At 43.7% G+C, this 26,535-nt stretch overlaps 1 protein-coding gene across 1 annotated transcript; it reads right to left on the reverse strand.

Moving 5' to 3' along the window:
• Positions 1-22,310: 22,310 nt before the first annotated feature.
• Positions 22,311-23,766, reverse strand: LOC125447125 (histone H1.0-like). Its single transcript, XM_048521261.2, has one exon. The coding sequence runs from the start codon at positions 23,219-23,221 to the stop codon at positions 22,619-22,621; it is 603 nt and encodes a 200-aa protein (XP_048377218.1). The 5' UTR covers positions 23,222-23,766; the 3' UTR covers positions 22,311-22,618.
• Between the last annotated feature and the right edge of the window lie 2,769 nt (positions 23,767-26,535).

Genomic DNA, 26,535 nt, shown 5'->3' on the forward strand with positions numbered 1-26,535 from the left:
CACAGCTACCTAGAATACACCTCCTCCCACCCAACCTCCTGCAAAAATTCCATCCCCTATTCCCAATTCCTCCGTCTCCGCTGCATCTGCTCCCAGGATGAGGCATTCCACTCCCGCACATCCCAGATGTCCACGTTTTTCAAGGACCGCAACTTTCCCCCTGCAGTGGTCAAGAACGCCCTTGACCGCGTCTCCTGCATTTCCTGCAACACATCCCTCACACCCCGCCCCCACCACAACCGCCCCCAGAGGATCCCCCTTGTTCTCACATACAACCCCACCAACCTCCGGATACAATGTATCATCCTCCAACACTTCCGCCATCTACAATCTGACCCCACCACCCAAGCTATTTTTCCATCCCCACCCTTGTCTGTCTTCCAGAGAGACCACTCTCTCCACGACTCCCTTGTCCGCTCCACACTCCCCTCCCACCCCACCACACCACACCCAGCACCTTCCCCTGCAACCGCAGGAAGTGCTACACTTGCCCCCACACCTCCTCCCTCACCCCTATCCCAGGCCCCAAGATGACCTACCATATCAAGCAGATGTTCACCTGCACATCTGCCAATGTGGTATATTGTATCCATTGTACCCGGTGTGGCTTCCTCTACATTGGGGAAACCAAGCAGAGGCTTGGGGACCGCTTTACAGAACACCTCCGCTCGGTTCGCAACAAACAACTGCACCTCCCAGTCGCGAACCATTTTAACTCCCCCTCCCATTCCTCAGACAACATGTCCATCTTGGGCCTCCTGCAGTGCCACAATGATGCCACCCAAAGGTTGCAAGAACAACAACTCATATTCTGCTTGGGAACGCTGCAGCCCAATGTTATCAATGTGGATTTCACAAGCTTCAACATCTCCCCTTTCCCCATTGCATCCCAAAACCAGCCCAGTTCTTCCCCTCCCCCCCCACTGCATCCCAAAACCAGCCCAGCCTGTCTCCGCTTCCCTAACCTGTTCTTCCTCTCACCTATCCCTTCCTCCCACCTCAAGCCGCACCTCCATTTCCTACCTCCCACCTCATTCCGCGTCCTTGACCTGTCCGTCTTCCCTGGACTGACCTATCCCCTCCCTACCTCCTCACCTATACTCTCCTCTCTACCTATCTTGTTTTCTCTCCATCTTCGGTCCGCCTCCCCCTCTCTCCCTATTTATTCCAGTTCCCTCTTCTCATCCCCCTCTCTGATGAAGGGTCTAGGCCCGAAACGTCAGCTGTTGTGCTCCTGAGATGCTGCTTGGCCTGCTGTGTTCATCCAGTTTCACACTTTGTTATCTCCAGTACACTTGGAGCTATCTTGCATCTGCGTCACAACAAACATTCCCACTTGCATCATTTGCTGATTTTAGAAACACTACAGTTAGGTCGTCACCATCAAATTATTAATATATTTAATGAAGAGCTGGGGCCCAAATACTGACTCAAATAGCTGGAGAAACTCAGCAGGTCTGGCAGCATCTGTGTGGAGAAAAACAGTCAAGATTTCTTTTCCATGACCCGTCTGCATTCTGAAGAAGAGCTGGACCTGAAGTGTCAAATCTCTTTCCATCTGCAAATACCTGACAGACCTACTGAGTTTCTCCACTTATTTGTTTCAAATTTTCAGCATCTATAGTTGTTTGTTTTTCTTTGCAATTTTTTCTTGTATTACCCCACTAGTCATAGCCTGCCAATGTGACATAGACCTGTTTATTGCTACTGCCTTTTTTCTGTCTGGCAGCAAATCATTTATCGTGCAAGTTGGACGGGTGGTTTCCGATACTGAGTGATACCCACAGTATGGGTTCAATTCCTGCAGAGGCTGAGGTTACTATAAAGGCCTCATTTTCTGAATCCTGCCTGAGGCTTGGTGATCTTCAGGTTAAACCCAGCGCTGATTGTCACTGTCTAATGAAAGAGCAACCCTATGGCCTTTTGGGATTATGGTGACTCCCACGTGCTTTAATCTTTTTAATCAGCCTCTTGTGAGGGACTTGAAAATCTAAGTATACAATATTCTTCAGCAGTTTTTTATTAACGTTGTTAGTAACATCTTCAGAAAATTCCAGTAAGTTTGTCAAACATGATTTCCCATTCACAGATCAGTGCTGACTATGCCCATCACCACAGATGCTGCCAGACCTGAGCATCTTTAGCACTTTATGTTTTTATTCCTGACCCCATTTCTCTGGCCCACAGATGCCCAATCTGGTAGCATTGGTAAAATATACATATTCTTCCTGCGACCTGTGGTGGCCGGCTGACATGATGGGCTGCCACTATGCAGACATGAGTGCCATTTTAGTGTATGGATAACTATTCCATTCAAACAACAGTGATTTTCCATACTCTGGGTTTCTGATCTCTGCTATGCCACAAGGAAGGTAACAAGTAGAAATCATACCATGAAAGAGCAGAGCATTGGAGAAAAGCTTTTGTGGCACGGACCTTCAACAGAGTTGAGAAGATAGACACGGTTTTAAAGTTTTTTGTCTTTCACTATCTGGACAAATGCCAAATTTGAAATGGAGAATAAGGGTTGATAAGTTGACAAATTTACTCTGGCTGAAGTATTGCCAATTTCAAACTTTAGAGACTACAAACATCTCCAGTCACTTAGCTCTTTCATAACCAAGAGATTTGTTTACACAAACAATTACAGTTTAATGGCTGAAGGCTGTCCAGGTTGGTCTTTCATGCACTATCTCATTCTAATGCAGTCTGGTTTCTTGTTAAAGTTTAAAATGTTGGGGTAAAGGCCGGACAAGCCAACAAACCTGCTCAAGCAAGACAGCCACTCAGGGTGATGTCAGAAAACGTGACCGGAGCAGACAAATGGGACAGAGCTGAAAAGGAGGCCCAGCTCAAAAGGCCATCTTTTGTGATTGTATCCTTGTTGCATGCAAACCTTTGATGAAGAACCATCCAAGATATGTTGAAAGGTCAGTGAACAAATGGTGTGCAAGCTTTTGGGTGCCATAGCTCCTTTCATGATTTAAGTGTGAATCCTGGTGGGTGTGTGAGAGACTGGACCATATAGTGCTGGTAATGCTACTGTGATAGCTACAATGAAGTAATAAGCATTGATTACACATGAAGGGTCTGATGGAGATGCCTGGTAGCTAATCTATGCAACTGCCCCCTACAGTGACAACCTTACAATGCTAACTCACTCAGGAGGGTGAAGCATTGAGTAAATGGTGGTACACACTCTGGTGGAGCCGGTGGGACATTTAGTTTCTTGCTGAACTGGAGCCAGGTTCTCTTGAGCCACCCACCAACTGGCTTCTGTAGTCATCTCTGTCCAAGCTACCTTCAGCAGACGGGCTGGCCTAGTTGTCATCCCTAGAGAAAGGAACTTTCTTCTCTTCTAGGCAGCCTTAAGGAGAACACCAGGAAGGCAGTGCTAAAGTGTGGTACTGCTTTTGTCTGGTCCTTAACATCTCTAGGAGTGAATGGGGCTGATGACCAGAAGTTGACTAATGATCCTGAGTTACAAAGAGTGAAGTCCCGTCCAGGTCCTTTTTTTAAATATGGTGCCTGAACGTTGTATTCAGGAAGTCCAAGGAGGAGGTAGACCTTTCTGCTGATAAAATTTAACATTTGGCTCTAGCTTATGTTTGTAGTGAACTGGGAAGAATATAATCATTCAGGAACACTGACTCACTCACCAGCAGAAGTTGCTCCAACTTTTACCTCTGCCTCTCAGAAAATAAAATTCTGCCCCATGTCTCTCTTTTCAGCCAAATTGAACAGGGGAGATGTCATTGTTACTTCTTCCCATTATTAATGTTTCTGCCATAAACTCTGTTTCATTGCTCTCTGCCTCTCCAAAACAAGTCAACCAAAACTCTAACTAAGCATCTTGTGCCTCACTACGCAGAGGGCAGTTAGAATATGGAACTCACTTTGAGTAGTCACCAAGAGGATTTGAGAGGAAACTGGCTAACTACATAAGGGAGATCAGGATAAGCTGATCAGGTAAGTTGCAGATGGGTGCTTGAAAACATGTTTGGGGCACAAATAGTACTATAGACCGGTTCTGGCAGATATTGTGTTTCTGTGCTGTGAGTTCTATGTAATTTGGCTACTGAAGACTTCAACCAAATCTTTGTTACCTTTAAACTCAATGATTTCAACACCTTTCTGGACAGCTTCCTTTGCCCCCTTAAGCTTGTTCAAAATTCTGCTGCCAATGGCCTCAGTTACTTTAACATTTTGAATTCCTTTACAGCGTGGCCATACATCTGTAATGTCCTTCAGCCTTATAATTCTGAGCAACCTCCTGTTTCTGTTGTTGTGTGGAGCTCTTCCTACCAAGAGATCTGTTTTGTAGTACATCATGCTTCTCCAACTTGTGCTATCCTCACACACCTACTGTAGCCTATATTCAACAGCTGTGTGGTACCCATCTATGAACTATTGTGAGGTTGAGTCCTCTACTTCTTGCCACTTTGCCTCTAGAAAACATCTCTTCTTTCTCTTCTGCATCCTCAATATTAACCACTGGACCATCATTTGTCATGCCTTGGCACTCAAATCTGGAATCCCTTCCAACATGCCCCCACCTCTCCATATTTCCCCTGTTTTAAGAGATGCCTTACAACACTTTGCCACCCATCTCTTGAAATGGTTAAGTGTCATATTTTGCTTGTGGAGTTCATTGGGGCATATGTTGCATTAAAGGTGCTATATAAGTGGAAATTATCGACATTAATATGTCAGGACTACAGTGCTGATGCTTAAATGAGTATAGGTATCCCCTAAGGATGAGGAGAGTAACATCAAACCAATATCCCAACTCGTGAGACTATTTTTGTTTATATTCCACTTAATTATAATGTTAACTATTCACTTCCTACTTATCAGGATGGATCGTATTTAAGGAGAATGGACCAAGAAGAGGCCATTCAGCATCTACCTATACAACACGTGAATTATCCTTCTCGCAATGATGATGATAATAAACACTATTTCAGCTTTTTAATATCCGATGAGAAATTACTGTCCTACATTCCCAGAATATTGATCCACTCTCAAATCTCTTCAACAAGGACATAATAAGTTAACAAATCAGTATCAAATATAAAGAAGGAAGCATTTGAGTTAATGTCTTAAACTGTTAGAATTAAAAGTAAATAAGTTAGTTTAAACTTGTGTCATACAAGTATATGCATTAGGAACATGTGTAGGTCATTCGGACCTGGGGCTGCTCTACTATTGTTTAGATCATGGGTAATCTGATTACTTCACATTCCTGTCAAACCCCAATAACCTTTCAACTCCCTTGTTTATCAGCTTTGGTTAGACCAGACATGGAGCACAGAGGGTATTTCTGAACTTCATGTTACTAAAACAGTGGAGAGTTTTAGACAAGGCGATAAAAAGTTCTGAGGACAATGATAGAACTAAGAGGTTCTGGCCATCACAGAAGCCTGAGCAGACTCAGGCTGTTTTCTTAGCAAAAAAGAGGGCCAGTCTGACAGACATCTTTAAAATATGAAGGAGCTCGATCTGATCAAAATGAAAGATTAGTGCACAAGCTCAAATGAAATGATTGGATCTCTCAAACTGCCAGCTTAATATATTGTCTTCTCAGTTTTTTTTAACTTCACTCATGATACATGGGCATTGTTACCTGGGCGCGTGTTTACTGCATGCCCCTTGATGCCCTTGAGAAGAGGCTGGTAAGCTGTGTGCTTGAATTGCTGTAGGCCATGTGATGTAAGTACATCCATAATTCCAACAGGGAGTGAATTCCGGGGTTTTGACCCAGCCATAGTGAAGGAATGACAATATATTTACAAGTAAGGATGATGAGTGGTTTAGAGTCCTAGAGGTGTACAGCACGTGGAGGGTGAATTGCAGGTGGTGGGGGTTTCCTATATTTGGTGCCGTTGTCCTTGAGGTAGAAGTGGTGGTGGGTTTGGAATGTGCTGTGTAAGGATCTTTGGTGAATTTCTGCAGTGAATCTTGTAGGTAGTACACTCTGCTGTCACTGACTGTTGGTAGTGGAGGGAATAGATGCTTGTGGATATGCTGACAATCAAGTGAAGTTCTTTGTCCTGAACAGTGTCAAGGTTCTTGAATGCTATTGGAGCTGTGCCCATCCAGGCAAGTGAAGAGTATTCCATCATGCTCCGGACTTGTGCCTTGTCGATGGTGAACAGGCTCTGCTAAGACAGGAGGTGAGTTATTTAACTGCAGTACTCCTAACATCTGACCTGCTCTTATAGCCACAGCATTGATTTGGCAGGTCCAGTTCAGATTCTGGTCAGTGGTAACCCCCAGGATGTTGATATTGGAGGATTCAGCAATGGTAATACCATTGAATATTAAGGAGTAACGGTAAGATTATCTTTTAGTGGAGGTGGCCAGAGCCTGGCATTTGTCTGGCATTAATGTTGCCTTCCACTTGTCAGCCCAAACCTGATTGTTGTATTTGTCCAGGTCTTGTTGCATTTGGATGTGAATTATACTGAACATTTTGTAATATTTGGTAAACATCCCATTTTTTGACCAAATGATGGTGGGAAGGTCATTGATGAATCAGCTGAAGATGGTTGGGCTTAGGACACTACCCTAAGGAATTCCTGCAGAGATGCCCTGGAACTGAGATGACTGATGACCAACAGCTACAACTATTTCCTATGTGCCAGGTATGACCACAGCCCAACCCCTGATTCCCAGCTAGGGCTCCTCGATGCTACACTTGGTCAAATGTGGCCTTGATTTCAAGGGCAGCCACTTCCACCTCATCTTCGGAATTCAGCTGTTTTGAACCAAGGCTGTAATGAGGTAAGGTGCTGAGAGGCCCTGTTGGAACCCAAACCAGGCATCACTGAACAGGTTATTGCTGAGCAGGTGCTCCTTGACAGCCCCGTCAGTGGGTCTGGGTGGCATACTCGTCGGAGGTTTGGTGTGGACTTGATGGACTGAATGGCCCACTGTAGGAATTCTATAAATAAGGTCTCCAGTCAGTTATATCTCAAAGAATGCGAGAGATCATCAGCCACATCTGAAGGCCCAATCTGTGTAATTGTGCATTGTTCTTGAGCAGACAGGTGCCTGCCCACATTACTGCTAAATCAGTTTGTCAGCGCAGATGGAGGCCATTCAGTTATCCAGGATTGTGCTGGCTGTTTGAATTAGCAACCAATTAATTCCAATTCCTTATCCTATTGCTGTAGCCCAGAAAATATTTTCCCTTCTAGAATTTGCCCAATTCTGTTTTCAAAATTACAGTTTAATCTGCTTCCATCACTCTTTCAAGCAGTACACTCCAGATCACAGTAACAATATGTAATCGTGGTTTTTCCACATCTTCTGGTTCGTTTGCCAGTCCCCTAATTACTGACCCTCATGTCGCTAGAGACGGCTACTTATTTACTTCATCAGAACATGATATTGAGCAACTCTATTAAATTTCACCTGAGCTTTCTCAGCCCTAAGGAGAACAATCCTGGCTTCTCCAGTCTGTTCACATACTTTATCCCTGCTACCATTCTAGTAAATCTCCCCTGCAGCCATTCCAAGGCCTAAAGTGTAGTGTACAGAATTGGACACAGTTCTCCAGCTGGGACTTAGCTGGTGATTTGTAAACATTTGGCATGATTTATTTGCTTTTGTTCTCAGTTCCTCTATGAATAAAACCAATGATCCTATGTAAGATAACAAAGTGTGGAGCTGGATGAACACAGCAGGCCAAGCAGCATCTCAGGAGCACAGAAGCTGATGTTTCGGGCCTAGACCCTTCATCAGAGAGGCTCTCTGATGAAGGGTCTAGGCCCGAAACGTCAGCTTTTGTGCTCCTGAGATGCTGCTTGGCCTGCTGTGTTCACCCAGCTCCACACGTTGTTATCTTGGATTCTTCAGCATCTGCAGTTCCCATTATCACCAATGATCCTATCTGTTTGTTTAACAGCGTTCCCTCTCTCCCTGTTCTAAAATCGTCTTAAACCATTTTCATCTTAGTTTAAAAACTGTTGTAATTTGCAGTATTTGCTCTATCCACAGATGTGTTAGCATTTTATTTTGCATCCCTAATTACTCTTAGTGGTGAGCTGCCTTCTTGAATCATGGCAGTTCACCATGAAAGTACACCTAGTCTTTTATGTTTGCTGCTGTACCGGTTTGTTACAATTGTGTAATTTGCGGGTCCATTTAGGGAAAGGTAAGAATCAGCTGAAGTCCCATGCAGATCAGACCAGGTAAGAATGGCAAATTTCCTCACCTGAAGAGATGTAGCTTTTTATCAGTATAACTGAAACTAGCATCTTATTTCAGATTTATTAACTACATTTAAGTTCTGTCACTGCCATTTGATGATAATTAGGTTCATGCTCCTGGAAGATTAGTCTTAGCCTCTCTATTACTAGTAGATAATATTACCATTTCCAGATCCCACACATGGACCACAGAACAAGATCATAAATCAGGATCAGATGCCAGGATTACATAGCCAGACCATACACTAGGATCATACACTGAAATCACATACCCAGATCATTTCCTTCGATCACGCACCAGAATTGTATGCCTAATCATAGCCTGCGATTACACGTCATGGATCACACACTGAATCACATGATGGAATCACAAATTATGCATCTCATGCCTGGGGCACAGAGGGGAGATGTTAACCTAAGGGCTGAGGAAGGGTCAGCCTTTGATCAGAAATTTTGTGGAGAATTGGGAATTACTGTTTGCCACATGGTATGTTTCTAGGGAAATTGTAAACTGCTACCTGCATTCATCACCTTGACTAGTTCAATCCCTCCCCAGAACAGCTGCAAATCATGTTTAGAAAGAAAATTCAAATGCTAGAAACACACATGGCTGCAGCAGTCTCATAGGAGAAGTAAATCAAGTAAACAGCATAGATATTGACAGGCACCTAGCTACTCAATGGAAAATGAAAGTCTAAACGAATAGAAGGAACAAAGCCATCCAGGAGTGTTGATACGCCAACTACCAAAATAGCAACATAGAATGCCAATTGGTCGTTATGAAAAATTTAGAAATGACAAAACCATGGAACACATTTCTGGCCTGTTAGAATTGAAAATGCAAGAAAAATGATAAAATTTTATAGAACCAGCAGCATCTTAGGAGCACAAAAGCTGACGTTTCGGGCCTAGACCCTTCATCAGAAAAAGGGGATGGGGAGAGGATTCTGAAATAAATAGGGAGACGGGGGAGGCGGACCAAAGATGGATAGAGGAGAAGATAGGTGGAGAGGAGAGTATGGGTGGGGAGGTAGGGAGGGGATAGGTCAGTCGGGGAGGACGGACAGGTCAAGGGGGCAGGATGAGGTTGGTAGGTAGGAAATGGAGGTGCGGCTTGAGGTGGGAGGAGGGGATAGGTGAGAGGAAGAACAGGTTAGGCAGGCTGGGAAGAGCTGGGCTGGTTTGGGATGCAGTGGGAGGAGGGGAGATTTTGAAGCTTGTGAAATCTACATTGATACCATTGGGCTGCAGGGTTCCCAAGCGGAATATGAGTTGCTGTTCCTGCAACGTACGGGTGGCATCATTATGGCACTGCAGGAGGCCCAGGATGGACATGTCGTCTAAGGAATGGGAGGGGGAATTGAAATGGTTCGCGACTGGAAGGTGCAGTTGTTTACTGCGAACCGAGCATAGGTGTTCTGCAAAGCGGTCCCCAAGCCTCTGCTTGGTTTCCCCAATGTAGAGGAAGCCACACCATGTACAGCTGATGCAGTATACCACATTGGTGGATGTGCAGGTGAGCATCTGCTTGATGCGGAAAGTCATCTTGGGGCCTGGGATGGGGGTGAAGGAGGTAGTGTGGGGGCAGGTGTAGCACTTCCTATGGTTGCAGGGGAAAGTGCTGTATGTGGTAGGGTTGGAGGGGAGTGTGGAGCGGACAAGGGAGTCGCAGAGAGAGTGATCTCTCCAGAAGGCAGACAAGGGTGGGTTGGGAAAAATGTCTTTAGTGGTGGGGTCGGATTGTAGATGGCAGAAATGTCGGAGGATGATGTGTTGCATCCGGTTGGTAGGGTGGTATGTGAGGACTAGGGGGACTCTGTTGGGGCGGTTATTGCAAGGGCGGGGTGTGAGGGATGTGATGGGGGAAACACGGTCAAGGGCGTTCTCGACCACTGCTGGGGGGACGTTGCGGCCCTTGAAGAACCAGGACGATGTGTAGGAGTGGAATGCCTCATCCTGGGAGCAGATGCAGTGGAGGCAAAGGAATTGGGAAGAAGGGATGGAATTTTTGCAGGAAGGTGGATGGGAGGAGGTATATTCCAGGTAGCTGTGGGAGTCGGTGGGCTTGAAATGGACTTTGGTTTGTAGTTGGTTGCCTGAGATGGACGCAGACAGGTCCAGGAAGGTAAGAGATGTATTGGAGATGGTCCAGGTGAACTTGAGGTTGAGGTGGAAGGTGTTGGTGAAATGGATGAACTGTTCGAGCTCCTCTTGGGAGCATGAGGCAGCACCGATACAGCCATCAATGTAACGGAGGAAGAGGTGGGGTTTGGGGCCAGTGTAGCTTTGAAAGAGGGTCTGTTCCACATTATCTACAAAGAGGCAGGCATGCAGGTACCCATGGCCACCCCCTTAGTCATCCCCCTTTTCTAATGAAGTTGTCTAGGCCTGAAACGTCAGCTTTTGTGCTCCTAAGATGCTGCTTGGCCTGCTGTGTTCATCCACACACTTTGCTATCTTGGATTCTCCAGCATCTGCAGTTCCCATTATCTCTGATCCAAACTTTATAGATCCTTGGCTAGATGGCATATGGCATACTGTTCTGGTCTCCATAATAAAAAAATGGATATCAAATTATTAAGAGAGACACAATTAAGGTTGACAGGAAGGATACCAGAATTGCTAGATCATAACCTACCAGGAAGTACAAAACTGGCTAGGCTTTCATCTCTGGAATACTAAAGACTGAAGGCTGAACTAACAGAAGTCTTTAATTTGATAGTCACTGAAAAGGTGTTACCACTGTTTAGGTAGGACAACAAATACAAGATAGCCACTAATCCATTTGTTGTGAATTAGACCAAACCCCTTCAAAATACATTAAGAAGATAGCCTGGACCCTAACATTTTCTTATTTTAAAAGTAAATGTAAAGTGTGGCATTCCAGATACAATTCAATTGGTCAAACAACCCAACTTTAAGCAAAACACACTTTATTTATACATTACAGTTAAAATAGAGACAAAATAAAATGAAAAGAATTGGCTTAACCGTAACCGTCAAAACTCTTAACAAAATAATGTATATTAACAACTCAATTAACTGTTCCAAAATAATAACATCCCATAACCATGCCCTTGGCAAAGGCGAAGTCAGTAAAATGGATTTGTCTCACATGCAATTCTAGCAACAGGAAGATAACCTCAGCATTTTACAGTAACAGAGGGAGGAATAAAAGCTTCCACATCCAGAAAATGAATATCATCCACCCCCATCTGAAAGAGAATCCATTCTCCTTCATGTTAAACATTCCTTTCATGGGAGGGACACAGAATATGCTCTGGATTTTTAAAAATTTGTTCATGGGATGTGGGTGCTGCTAGCCAGGCCAGCATTTATTAGCCATCCTTAATTAACCCGAGGGCACTTAAGAGGCAACCACATTGCTGTGGATTTGGAATCACATGTAGGCTCAGACCATGTAACAATTGCAGTTTCCCTTTTGAAAGGACATTAGTGAACTAAATGTTTCCAACAGGCAGAAATGTTTTTTTGGTCATCATTAGACTCCTAATTCCAGATCTTTATTGAACTCAAATGATACCATCTGCCATGACATGATTTGAAACTAGGTGCCCAAAACATTACCTGGTTCTCTGGATTAATCGTCCAGAAATAATATCACTAGGCCATCGACTCCCCCAAAATGGATGATTTTAGCCACCACCAAGAGTGCCTTGGCAGCATCACTGCTGGCCAAGCTAGTCAAGTCCTAAAGGATATTGCTGCTAGACTGGGTCTGCAGTAGGTGGTGATGGAGAAGAGAGAAAAACATACCTGGCCTCATCCTTATCAATCTGCATCTGTTCCAACAGTATCAGTAAAAATGACCACTGCATTGTTCTTGTGGAGACCAAGCCCTGTCTCTACAATGAGGGTACACTTCATGTTGTGTGGCATTATCACTGTGCTAAATGGGGTAGACTTCAAACAGATCTAGCAACTTAAGACTGGGCTTCCCTGAAACTTTGTACACAAATAGCAGCTGTAAAACTGTAAAATGTAATTTGCAACCTCATGGTCTGGCATATTCCCCAGTCCATAATTACCATCGAACCAGAGGATCAACTCTAGTTCAATGGAGAGTGCAGGAGGGTGTGCTAGCACTAGCACTAGCACCAGCCATAACTAAAAATTAGGTATCAACCCCGTGAAGCTATGATACAGGACTGCTTGCATGCAGTTCTGCCATACGCTGTTGTAAATGGTGATGGACAATTTAAAAATTCACTCGAGGAGGATGCTGCATAAATATCTAAATCCTTAATAGTGGACAAGCCCGGCACATTAGTGCAGAAGATAAGACAGAAGCAATCTTCAATCAGAAGTGCTGACTGGGTGATTCATATTGGCTTTCTGCAGAAGTGCCCAGAATCACAGATGGTAGTCATCAGCGAATTTGATTCACTCCATGTGTTATCAAGAAAAGGCTGCAGGTACTGGATACTGCAAAGGCTATGGGCCCCTGACAACATTACAGCAATAGTTGAAGACAATTGTTCCAGCCTTTGCCATACCTCTAATCAAACTGTTTCAGTACTGTTACAATATTGGCATCTACCTGACAATGTGAAAAATTGCCAGCTATTTCATGTATACAAATCCAACCTGCCAACTACTATCTCACTTCTCATCTGTTTAGAGTCTTACCTGGCACAAAGGAGGATGGTTGCAGTTGTTCAAGATCTGTGGTCTCAGCTCTAGGACATCTCTGCAGGAGTTTCTCGGGGTATTTTCCGAAGCCTGACCATTATCAGCCTCTTAATCTTACCTATTCACAACTCCTCATATACTGAAGCAGTCCATGACCAAATGCAGCAAGACCTGGACAATATCCAAATTCAGGCTGACAAGTGTCAAATATCATGCATGCCACATAAGCATCAGACAATGACTATCTCCAACAGGAGAGAATACAACTAACACCTCTTGACTTTCAATGGTATTACCACCATCAAATCCTCCACTATCACCATCCTGTGGATTAACATTGACCAGAAACTGAACTTGACTAGCCATTTGAATTTTTTGGCTACAAGAGCAAGTCAAACATTAGGAAAACTGAAGTGAGCAACACTTCCTAATTCTCCAAAACCTGTCCAATCTACAAGACACAAGTCAGGAGTGTGATGGAACACTCCATGGGATGGATGTATGCAGCTCTAACAACACGCAAGAAGCTTGACACCATCGTGGACAAAGAGGACCACTTGATTGGCAACACATCCACAAACAGCCAGTACACCACTGACACTCAGTGGCAAAAGCATTTACCATCTACGAGATGCACTGCAGAAATTTATCAAGGCTCCTTAGACAGCACTTTCCAAACCCATGAACACTTCCAACTAGAAGAACAAAGGTACAGATACATGGGACACCACCTCCTGCCAGCTACATCCCCTATAATCTTTCCTATGCTGAATGGACATCCTCAGTCTATATGTGGCAGCAGCTTCCAAAGCCAGATGTCAGTGCATCCATATGTTGATTGGTGTTTGCAGACCTCCATTTGACTGGATGTTCCCCTCCAAGCCACTCACTGTCCTGACTTGGAAATATATTGCTGTTTCTTCAGTGTCACTAGATCAAAATTATGGAGCTCACTCCCTAACCACATTGTGGGTCTGCCTACCCCAAGTAGATTGTAGCAGTTCAATAAGGCAGCTCACTACGGTCTTGTCAAGGAAATAGAATGTACAATAAATGCTGGTATAAACGGCAATACCAAATAACATGAATGAATTAAAAAAATGAAAAGTCACTTGCCATCAAATACCAACCTAAATGTTACAAACTCAATTCCCATTACAAAAAGCAGAAAAACACAAGTGCAAGGCTAATCTGCAAACTGATCCCTTGTGACAAACCTTGAACTGTTTTCATCCAGTGAAGCCTAATTTTTTGCACATGCACATTGAGCAGGTGGCTTTCTATGTGCCAGGCAATTTATCAAAATCATTCCATGAAATGAGATTTTCTTCTGAGTCAGGGATTTTTGGAGCAAAGAACTATTGGGTCAATTTGCCTATATCTCCTCAATAGTTCATGGGATGTGGATGTCACTGGCTGGGCCAGCATTTATTGCTCACCACTAATTTCTGTGGAGAGAGTGGTGGTGAGCTGCCTTCTTGAATCCTTGCAGACCATGTGGAGTAGGTACACCTACAAGAGCCACTAAGGAGTGAATTCTAATATTTTTACCAATGACAGGTGCAGTTGAAAGAGGCTTGATGGGTTCTTGCAAGTGCCGAATGGCCTGTTTCCACAATGTAGGGGTTTCTATGAAGGCTTCTTGTGCTTCAAAGCTCTGCAAACTTAAAATGTCACAAATTCCAGACATTATAAAGACCTTGCAACCAAATACGGGTTCTGCATTGTAGCAACCATTTGCTCTGTGTTTTCTTTTAAATTTTCTTCACTCCTGTCTGGTCATAAAGGTTTTCACTCCACCCAAACTGATCTTCCTACATCACCAGGCAGATGGTCAGTGTTTGTTCTTATATATGGCTCTTAACATCTTAACACTCTATTATGCACTAAATTTCTGAGTCTAATCCCAAAAAAGTAAAATGTGCAAGGTGGCATACATCTAGCCTGTGCTAGATTCTTGAAAAACGTATCCAATTACACTAACCCCTGCTCTTTCCCCAAAGACATGCATATGTTTTCCTTTCAATTTGTCCAATTCGTTTTTCCAAATTACTTTTGAATCTACTCCCAGCATTCTTACAGACAGGGCCTACAAGATCACACACAAGCTGTGTAATTATGGTATCTTTATGTTCCCTGGTTATTTTATCAATCCTTCAGTATTCCCTGCTTAGTGACTCTTCTGCCACTGAAACCAGCTTCTTAATATCACCTTCATCAAGCATGATATTGAGCAACCCTACTAAAGGTCACCTTTGCCTAAGGAGAATAATCTTCATCTCTCTAAATGTGTTATTTCCTACTCCGGACACGGAGGCCCCATCTGCTCCAAAGATGTATAACAACATCTCTGAACATGTTGAATAGAAAAGTAAGTTGAATTTTTTTAAAATTATAAAGCAGAGGTAGTGACACTGCCCTGAATCAGATAGGCCTGGGTTCAAGTTCATCCTACTCCAGAGATGTGTGACCACATTTTTGAACAGGTTAAATAAAAATGTATGAAGCAGACTCAAAGATGGGTCTGCAGAACTTTTTATCCCGAGCTAGGACATCAACATCTGCCATGAGTAGTTGTTCTATAATGATGTTCTTCTCTAGTTGGGCTTTACTGAGGTATTACGGCAGATTAAGTTCCCATGTCTACACTGGCCCTTTTCAACTGACGCATCATAAAGTCATGAAGGGAGTTGGGTTAGGAAAAGCAAAGATCAGGCTGGAATCATTAGAATAAATCCATTCATTGTACTATTCGGGAAAATGTCCTCTACACCTTCTTCAGGGTCTTAACGTCCTTCCTAAAGGACATGGGACTTAGAATTGGACACTAGACTACAATTGACGTCTTAGTCACTGATTTATAACGTTTCCACTCAACACGGGATTGAGAATGCCTGATTCTCAACCTGACTAACAACTTTCACATACTTGTGTGCATTGTTCACTGAAGCAGGTAAAACTGGATTCCATTCTTTCATATCTTCAGATGGCATGGCATGATAAATGAAGAGTATGTGCACTGCATTAATATTGAGTGACAACAAGATGTGTCATTTTTGAAGATCCCTGTGTCTCCTCTAACTTAATAAACTACCCTCCATGTTTACATAATGCTCCATATGGCCAAAAACAAAGTAGAATTCTTGTTGCTAATATTGTTTCAATGTCACAGTTGAACTATCTGCTGAATGCAACTCCAGCATCTCATCGGGAGAACAGCTTCTAGCCTGTAAATAGGAAGCACCTCAATCCCACTAACAGCCGGAATTTACATTTTTGTTGTGCCACTAACTGAATAAAATATCTTTAAAGCAATTATCAAATTCAATTTTCACCAAGCCATGTAAGGCAAAAGTTGGACAGGGTGAACAAAAATGTTTCAAAGTCCTAGGTTATAATGAGTATCTGAAAAGAAGAAAGAGAGCGAGTGAAAGGTGTAGAGGTTTAGGAAAGGAATTCCAAAGCTTAAGAAGCAGGTAGCTCCCAGCCATCACCAGAATTAGAGCAATGGGAATTAGGGATGCGCTAGACACCAGAATTGGAGGACCATGGAATGTCGGAGGGTTGTAGGTTGGAGGAGGTTATCATGATAGGTGGGGGGAGGTGAAATCATGAAAGGATTTAAAATTAAGAATGAGAATTTTAAACTCAAGGCATTACCAATGGTGAACTAATTGTCAAACACTTCCTTCTCTAATTGACAGAAGCAGGCAGAATAGTAAACTCAAAATGTAGACCTGTGCACAACTTGGTGGGAAATGGAAAGAGGAGATAATTCCTTGCAATCTTTTGCTTGTTACTCCGATAGAAAATTTGATATTGATGAACGTTGCTGGAAGCAGCTTCACAAGGTCCAGTAAAGGGTAACTCAGCAATGTCACAACCCTTGTTGACAAAAGCATTCAAAATCTTTAGATAAATTTTAAAATTAAACAGAAAGGAAGAATATTTCTTCAAAGCTGAGTGTTTGACAAGTGCTGGTATCCAAATGACCTGTGTGTCCTTATTCATGAGTCACTAAAATTTAGTGTGCTGAATGCAGCAATCACTTAGTAAGGGGGTATGTTCATCTTCATCATAAGGGTATTTGAGTACTTGTTTTGCAGCAGTTGTAAAGAGCCTTGGTGAAACTTCACCTATTGTGTACAATTTTGGTTTTAATTAAGTAAGGATTTATTTGCCATTGAAGGAATACAGCAGAGTTTCACCAGGTCAATTCCTGGGATGGTTGGATTGTCTTTTAAAGACAGATTTAGGAGACTGGGTCTACATTCTCCAAAGTTTGGAAGAATGCACAGTGATCCTATTGAAACTTATAAAATTTATCATGGTGTGACAGTGTGGCTGTAGATCAGATGTTTTCCCCAGGCTGGTGAGTATGAAACCAAGTGACATTACAGTATACGGGGAAGGCCATTTAAAACTGAGATGAAGAGAAATTTCTTCTCTCAGAGAGTAGTGAATCTTTAGAATTCTGTATGTAAGAAGACTGTAGGAGCTTAATTGTTGAGCAGGCTCAAGACAGGAATTGATAGTTTTCTGGAGACTAATGACATCAAGACATTTGAAAATGATGAAGGAATGTGACATTGAGGTGATGATTAGCCATGATCCAATGGAATGGCAGAACAGGCTTAATGGCCTGAATGCCCTACCCTTGTTCCATGTAATTTTGTAACTTCTAGTGACTAACTTATTAGAAAGTTTGTAAGTATATGACATTCTTGAAAAATCTGATATAGAATGATTGCCAGATTAATCTGGCAACTGACACTGGAAGCCTGACAGTAAATGCTGTGATGCTGTACATTTCTGTTGCAGTTGTTGCTTTAGTTGTGAATATTTGTTCCTTGAGCGAAATGATGTTAACAGTGGGAATTGGAGTGCTTTTCCAGTTCAGATGCCTGAGTTGGAATATAATGCCTGGCGCTGAGGTGGGCTTGGGCTTGGGGTTTGGAGCATTTACTTAGGCAGAAGGGTGGGAACCACTCCACCAATTCATCTGGCACAGTTACATTTCTGGTTGGACAATATATGGACAGAAATTTTTGGAGAACCTCAACAAATCTGGCAGTATCTGTGGGAAGAAAGCAGAGTTAACATTTTGAGCACAGTGATTCTTCATCATAACTTTCCCTAGAGTTTATCCAGCAATTTTCTGTTTTGGTTTCAGAGTTCCAGCATCCACAGTGCTTTGTTCTATTTTAGATACGTGGATAGATTTGTTATTATCTAGTAGGGTCTGGCAGGGGTGCCTGAGACCAGATGGAACTAAGGAATATGTGAGACCATAAGACATAGACCATTCAGCCCATCAAGTCTGGTCCACAATTCAACTAGATCATGACCGATCTGATAATTCTCAATTCCCCTTTCATGCCTTGTCCTAGCACCCCTAATTCCCTTACTGAATAAAATCAGTCTATCTCAGTCTTAAATATACTTAACAAGCCAGCCTGAACAGTCCTCTGCAGTAAACAAATTCCACAGATTGACCACTTACTGAGAAGACATTCCTCCTCATTACTGTCCGAATTGAGTGATGATTATTTGTTAACTAAGGGATAATTGGTTGAGAACTGAATATATACCCAAGAAACAAGTAATCAGAGTTTTATGATGCGTAAATTGGAATAAAACTGAACTAGAAAGTATACGTCTTGTCTCCATCTAACCAACTTTTACACTCTGGTGGGAACAAGGCTTCCCACTCCACTATCAGTTGAGGTCCTTGGTTGGGAAAGTAACTGCCCACTTAAGGGCCTTATCTTGCCTTTACTAGTTATATACCAGCAGCAAGTGAGGGGCTTGCCGTGCAGAAAGTCTGAAAGGCAAAGCCCTGTCATTTTTGGGGTGGAATTTTGGTTTGTTTAAAGGCATTCGGTGCCTGATCAAAGAAGCGGGCATCAGGAAGAACGGGGGTGTTCTACTAACAGCAGTCCTCATGCAATATCTATCAGCCACCATATCCTACCTCCTGTGACACTGACACCATACACCTTACCTTGCCTTCATTCACCTGAGGCCTGGAACCGTTGTTGGTCCTGTACCCCTGGTAGGTGCATTACCAGCAGCTGCCATCAGTGCCATTGACATTGGATGTAATGAAATCATGTAGGCTTCTGACACAGGGACCATTCTTGTGAGACAAAAGGTGTGTGGTAAACTTGTCCTGGGGTCCTTTATCCAAGAGAAGACCTGTTGCTGGCCACTTCATACCACTGTCCTTATCATCTAGTAGGATCTAGCAGGAATGCCTGAAACCAAATGAAACTATGGAATGTATATCATATAGAGCAGAAGCAGACCATTCAGCCCATCAAGTCTACTCCACCATTCAATGTGACCAGGGACTCTCATTAGCTCACCACTCTCACCTCCTTGATTAACGACCATCTCCAGTTTCAGCATCAAACATTCCTGGGTTATAGATCAGTTAAATGTAGAGTGAAGTTCCCCTTACTCTTCACTACCTTCCTCAACCCCAGTGTCTGAAAGGTGGCCCTCTTTTATTCATCTGACATCCTTTCACTTTCCCAGCTATCTGTTAGCTTCTCTCTTTGAGATTAACAATGAAGAGAAACTTTCTTTACATAGGAATATAAGAAGGCCATTGAACCCTTTGAGCTTGCTCCTCTCTACAATCAGGTCATGGCTTAACATCCCTACTCTAGCAAAAGTCTTTCAATTTCGGTTTCCCATTGAGCTCCACTTTGAGAAACAATCACAGGATTGAGAGAGGGAAAATGACTTCACCAAAGGTTTTGTGAATGTTTGGAATTTTCTACCTCAAAGAGCAGTAGATGCTCGGATTTCAGGCATATTCAAGTCAAAGATTGGATTTCTAGGTACTAAAAGAATTAAGTAACATTGGCTTGAGGGGTCAAATAGCTTCAACTTGCTCCTATTCATTATATTCTTTTTGAAACAGAGAGCTCCATTGTGTGATGAAGTGCTTCCTGACATCACCCCTTAACAGTCTGACAAGGATTTTGAGGTTTTGCCTTAATGTTCTTGACTCCACCACCACCTCCCCACCTCCACTCATCCCTTCCATCCCATCAGAGGAAACATTCTCTTTCTACCTGATAAATTCCTTTGATCATCTTATACACCTTAACTAGATAACCTCCTACACTTAATAGAATATAACAGAGAGGGTCACCCTTGTCCACTCAGAACTGAGTCAAGATTGTACCAATGATCTATTATGGGAACCAGACAGCTTTTAAAGAAGATGTTCATCTTTCCAGTAGGACCTGTTTTGAATACCACTTGTATTCCATTTACTGCTGCTGCCAGTTCCACTGAATTTTCCACTGAAGGTCTGGTATGGAATGTAGAGATATTGGTGACTACTAACGCTATGCAGAAGACAGGATTATTTTGCCAGGACCTTTCATTTTCTCAATTCCGTGGATGTAACTAAAACTGAGCAGGACTAGCCATTTAAATAATCTTGTTTACAACAACAGGTTAGGGCACGAGAATTCTGTGGTGAGTAACTCAACTCCTGTCTCTCCAAAGACTGCCCACCATCTACAAGGTATAAGTCAGGAGTATGGTGAGATATACTCCACTTACTTGGTTAAGTGCAGCTCCGATGCTCAAGAGGCTTGACCCCATCCAGGACAAAGCAGCATGCTTGATTGGCACCACATCAACCATCTTCAACTTTTAATCCCTCCTGGATGTCTAGCAGCAGCAGTTCCTGCCATTTACAAGATGTACTGCAGCAACTCACCAGAGCCTCTTTCGACAGTACCTTCCAAACCTGCAAGCTGTACCATCTAGAAGGCTGACAGCAGCAGATACATGGGAATGCCATTACTTGCAAGTCCGCCTCGAAGCCACTCAGCATTCTGACTTTAAAATATATTACTATTCCTTCACTGTCATTGGGTCAAAGCTCTAGAACTCTCTTCCTAACAACATTGTGGTTGTACCTATCTCAATGGACAGCACTGATTCAAAAAGGCAGTTCAACACCACCTTCATCAGGTCAATTTTGCATGGGTGCCAAATGCTGGCTTACCCAGAGACAGTTATATCCTGTGAACGTTTTTTTGAAAAAATTCTTGAAGAATGAGCCTGTAGAAGATTTTGGTGGGATTGCATCCATCACCACAATGGTTAGCCCATAAATTGAGGCAAAGGGGCAAGAGGCCATTCTATCAGATTATGACTGGTCCATGTCCCACCTTTCATCCATCTCCCTTAATAGCTTCCCTGATCAACCACAATACTGAAAGCTTTAAATGACCCTGTCCACAGCTGTTGGAGAGAGGTGATCCAAATTTTGGTGCTCCTAAACCGATTTCTCCCTCAAATATTTTGAAGGACCAGTGTCCACCTAAGATTTTATTTTCCAGAATGGAATGAGTCTTGATGCCAGATGAGCCTCCATAGAAAATGAAACAGAGAATTCCAAGCCACTCATTCCATTACAGAGAATTGCATTGAAAGCAAGACAAATCTCATCTTGAATTGAATTAGTTTTATTATCACGGTGAAAAGTTTACAAGTCGCCACTTATGTTGCCATCTTAGGTGCAAAGGTACCTCAGTAGAGATTCTTGAGCACAAATTCTTCCAAAAAAAATTAGAAAAATAAAGAAATAAAAAGTCTAGCATTACAGGCCTTCAAAAGTACAAAATTGTAGAAATGAATTAGAACAATAAAGAAACAGAGAAATAAAGAAGTTCAGATAATATGAGAAAGGGGAAAAAGAAATTTTTAAAAAGATAAATCAAGACAAAGTCCACTTAGTCCATTTCATGGCTCTGGGTTCGAGGAGCCGAACCCCATCACAATGGCGAAGAAAATGCTGCATAGAGTCACAGACTGACTAAAGCTGTCACAAGGAGGTCTAGATGAAAACAGCCACCAAAAGAAATCCCAGGCTGGGCCATGCCACCACCAAGATGAAACCCATCAACGAAACCCAGACCATTGGAATCCTGGGCCTGGAAGCTTCAGCCACTTAGTCAAAGGACTTTCCAGGATGCAGCCATGAGGAATAGCTGGATCCAAACTGCATTCTCTGCTGCAGCAACCTCTTGGAACATCCTTCCTCACCTGAAGCCACGAAAAGATGAACTTGATGGTTCAAAAAATATTAATAAAAGAAAATAAGGAATTATGAGCAGGCCTGGTGATAAGAAAGAGTGGCCAAGAACCTAAATAGTTCCTACCCTGCTGCCACCATCTTTGCCCGTTCTTTGTGGTCTGACCCAAAAAAGCCTCTGCCACTCACTGGAGATGCCCTTTCCTTCTCTTCCATGTCAAGAAGATTAATAGAAGACAGGAAACTGCATTGAGTTCCAGTTCAGTCAACCCCATCCTACAGCTAGTTAATGTTGGATAGAAATTGGAACAGAAAGGAAATTACAAATCTATAAAAGATTGTTAACCACTGAATGAATGAGACAACAGACAATATCAAGTTATTTTTTTTATTTGAAACTCAAGGACGGCAATTGGATTCATAAGAAAATTCTTTTCATATGCATGGTTCAACTGAACTGACAACTTTTTGTACATAAAAACATGAAATCAGCTTGAAAATTACTACAAAGTACAGCAAATTTCAGCTATGTTAATATTACCACATTCATGAAGAAGAAAGCTCTATGTTTTTTCGCTAACTCCTAGCAGTAAGGTCAACCAAAGTTTCATAGAAAAAAAATTAAAACAACTATTTACAGAAATGGCTAAAAGTCTGTATGACTACAGTTTGATAGAATCAGTCACTTCTTTTTGGATGCTGATTTCTTTGCGTTGCTTTTTGCTGTTGGTTTGCTAGTTTTTGTCTGCTTCGCCTTCCTCTTCACCGGTTTCGCTTTCACAGGTTTTGCCTTTGCCGGTTTTGCTTTCTTTAAGCCTTTGGACTGCACTGGTTTCTTCACCTGCTTCTTCACTGGCCTCTTTGCCTTGGCCTTCTTGGACTTAGCCAAGGGCTTGGCCACCTTCTTGGGCATGGCTGCCTTCTTAGGTGAGGTGCTCTTCTTGACCGACTTCTTGGCCTTCTTCACAGCCACCACCGACTTCCTTGGCTCCTCCCCCTTCGAGAGCTTGAAGGAGCCCGAGGCTCCGACCCCCTTGGTCTTTTCAAGCACACCGTTGGTCACCAGCTTGACGAGTGACAGCTTGATCTGGTTGTCAGCGTTCTCTGCCAGCTTGTACTGGCTCTTGACCTGTTTCTGGATGGCCTGCCTGGACAGTCCGGTGCGGCTGCTGGACCCTGTGATGACAGCGATGATCATCTCAGAGTACTTGGGGTGGTTGGCGGGCTTCTTGGTAGTCTTGCTGCGTTTGGGCTTGGCAGCTGTGGTGGCTGAGCTCTCAGTCATGGTCTTGGTGGCTTCTTTCCCCAGGGAGGAGAGAGAGAGTTGGGTGGGGGCAGGGAGGGGTTGGGTACAGGCCTGTGTTTGTGGATCCCTGGCTAGCACACACTGGATACTCTCCAGTCCCTTCTGGATCTGCAGCTCTCGCTGACGCTGGCAATTTATAGGCTCGGCGCGGACCTGATTGAGAACAACAACTCTTGGCAGCAAATGGGGGAGGCAGAGATGGCCAACTCTTCTCGCATCTGTGTTTCTTCCGCCGCCAAAACCGACCGGCCAGGGCCCTTGCCGGCGCTCCCGGAACCTGGTACCCTCTCGCCCAGCCTCCCCGATCCCTGCTCTCTGTTCCCGGCCGACCAGAGGTGGGAGGAGGTGGCCTCCGGTACCGGGCTCGGCCGGAAAGCCGGTCGGGTGGCGGGCGGCGGCAGGTAAAATCGCCCTTTCGGCGGTGACAGGCGGCGAGCGCGGGAGGCCAGCGGCCCGAGGCCGGCCTCCACTGGAAGAGCTGGGCCCGGGCCACCGGCGACAGCAGCGGCTGGCCTCCTCCGCACTTGGTCGGGGTCGGGAATCGGGCCGGAATGTGGGGCAACTAACACACAGGACAGCTCCTGCTGAGAGATGCCTTGAGGTAGCGGGGGTGGGGGAGGGAGGGAGGACTCCGGTTTACCGGGTGAAGGAGTCACATCCCGAGGCTCCGTCACCACTTGGCTTTGGGGGGGGGGGGTTATGATATGATCTGTATTTATTAGGGGGGGGAGAAAGAGTTCTATTCCTGGGACTCCTAGAGTCTTAAAAACATTCGGGATAGAAGTTTTCAGTTGTAAAGTATACATAGCAGAGCGCTGTCTTCACTAAGTTCACTAATCCCTTCTACTCCAGCCCCCTTCTGACCACCCAAAATAATTAACCATTGATAACATTATAGGGAATTTGCACTTCCAGAGAATTTGGATAAATGCATTTTTTAAAAATATGAATCTGTGTACGTAGATAAATACATGAGCCCCTGCCTTCACATATTTTCTGAGACCCATCAAAAAACTCAGGGGTCGATTTGATTCACAAACGGGCTGTCTTAAAAAAATGAAAGACCCTTTTCTCCCGAAAGTAAAACTGCTCGGGAGAGAACCTGTTAGCAATCTGAAACACAGCAGCTAGAAATGTTGAGAGGAGAAAAAGTGGGAAAGTTTGATGTTCTAGGCTGCTTTTAATTTTTTTATAACAATGAAAGACTTGATTTTTAAAGCATTCAGGCTTTTTTTGTTGTTGTAGCAGTCACCCCAAAATTTGAGTGAGTGTTAATGATAACTTGACGTTCGCCATCTTGGATGGTCTCAGACTGTATAACTCCCTGAATAGGTTGTCAGGAAGCTGTGTGAGGGAGGGGGAATGGGGGCTAAAATATTGTGTTTGAGTGTGTAGCCTGTCTCTATTGTCCAGAGACCCAGGCATGACCGGGCTAGGATGGACAAACAGCCTGTTAATCGACGGAGAAACCCGCTCTTCAGACAACATTTCCAGGGCTGAGGAGAGAGAGAGAGACACACACACATACAGAAAGACAACACTCAGCGTGTTTCTTTTGACTCCAGCTGGTTAATACTTTTAATCGAACTTTTATTTACGCGTATCTGTACACGCTTTACTTTTTTGATGCGTAATTGCAGGAATTTATCTCCAGTTGTGAAATGAAGCACATTTTAAAATTTCTTCTCTTGGGTCGCAGATTATTCAATGGATCGCCGGAGTTGGCTCTTGTGCAGTTACTGTTTTGGAACCGTCTGTCTGTTGTGTGGAGGGGTGGGTGGAATTGTGTTAAATTTCTGAGCTATCGGATTATTCTGCCCTGAAAGAAAGGGAGAGGGGAAAAAAGGGGGCGGGGGGGGAGAGAGAGAGAGAGAGAAAGGCTTCTTCGACCCAGGAACAATGACTGCTTCTGAGGAGTTATATCTGGGTGTTCAAACTGTAAGTCTAGTGCCTCAACTCAATGGGCTCCACTAGGCAACGCGGAGCTCCCCCTACCGACGACAAGCCAGTGAGACGGACTGGGTTAGATTCACCGACTAACAGGCAGCTGGTGGCAGCAACAACAACAAACATTTGTGCAGCGCCTTTTAACGTCATGAAACGACGTCAAGGACGCTCCGTAGGAGAGTGATGGATACCGAGACTCAAAAGGAAACTATTAAATCCGGTGACCAAACAGTCTGGTCGCACAGGTGAGGCATTGAGGTGATTTCAGACTTTTGGGACTGAGGCGCGGACACCAGGGGTGGGACGATCTGAATGAGGAATGCACAGAAGGCCAGAATCGGAGGAGAACAGACATATTGTGAAGGAGATTACAGATCGAGAGGGATTTGGAAACAAGGCTGAGATTTTAAGATCACACGTTGCTTGACGGGATGCAGTGGAAGTCAGCCAGCAGTGGGATCGATAGGAAAAACTGCACTTGGTTAAGACAGGGGCAGCGAAGTTTCGTGATGACTTGAGGTTAGAATGTAAGAAATCAATAAGGAGTGCAGTGAACAGTTGTGTAACGGTGATACCAGCTCCTCCATCATGTTTAATCTCACTATCAGTAACGCTGCCTGGGCCTTTCTCCCCACCCCAACGTATCCATCCAGCTACCCCTGAAGCCCATTATGAAAGGAAGGCTTTTTTTTGAAAACCGTACATCTGCGTTGAAGCAATGGGTTAACTGTTTATTATATCACCAGTCTAATACTCTTATTTTAAAAGTAAAGAAAATACCTCTATCCTAACTGCATTTTAAGATAGTTTTTTGCAGTTTCTGCAGTTCTTGGTCTTTTGTCTAGAAATAGAATGTTTAGAACGCTGATTACTATCAGGGATCCTCCTCAAGAACCACCACAAACGACCTTAAACAAAAAACGGATTGTGAGACAAAAGCAGAAATTACTGGGGAGGGACTCAGCAGGCCTTGCAGCATCCGTAGAGAGAGAAAACGCAGAATTAATGTTTCAGGTCCAGTGACCCTCGGAACGGGTCTGATTTTGGTCGATCGTGTCAGCCGTTCCTGCTGTAAAACACGGAGCGTGAATATCCCCTGAGCCTGATTGGAGAATGTTGAGAGTGGGACAGGTCGCCCAGTGCATTAAATTGTAGGCTGATTCGTTTCTTCGTAAATTGCAAGAAGTGGACCCAGCTTTTAGTGCACTTGTGAGGGAAAATTGTTGAACTTAATGCCGCTGATACTGAAATTTAAAAAAAATGTCTGTTGACTCCGCACGCGCGAGTAAATATAACTGTATTGGGTTCAGGCTATTTGAATTCTGGTTTCTGAGAGTTTTGTTGGA

Source organism: Stegostoma tigrinum, chromosome 38 (assembly GCF_030684315.1).
Source record: "Stegostoma tigrinum isolate sSteTig4 chromosome 38, sSteTig4.hap1, whole genome shotgun sequence".
Lineage (NCBI taxonomy): Eukaryota > Metazoa > Chordata > Chondrichthyes > Orectolobiformes > Stegostomatidae > Stegostoma > Stegostoma tigrinum.

Coding starts and splice junctions, on each gene's coding strand:
- LOC125447125 (XM_048521261.2), bottom strand. CDS start 23,221: ATGACTGAGAGCTCAGCCACCACAGCTGCCAAGCCCAAACGCAGCAAG.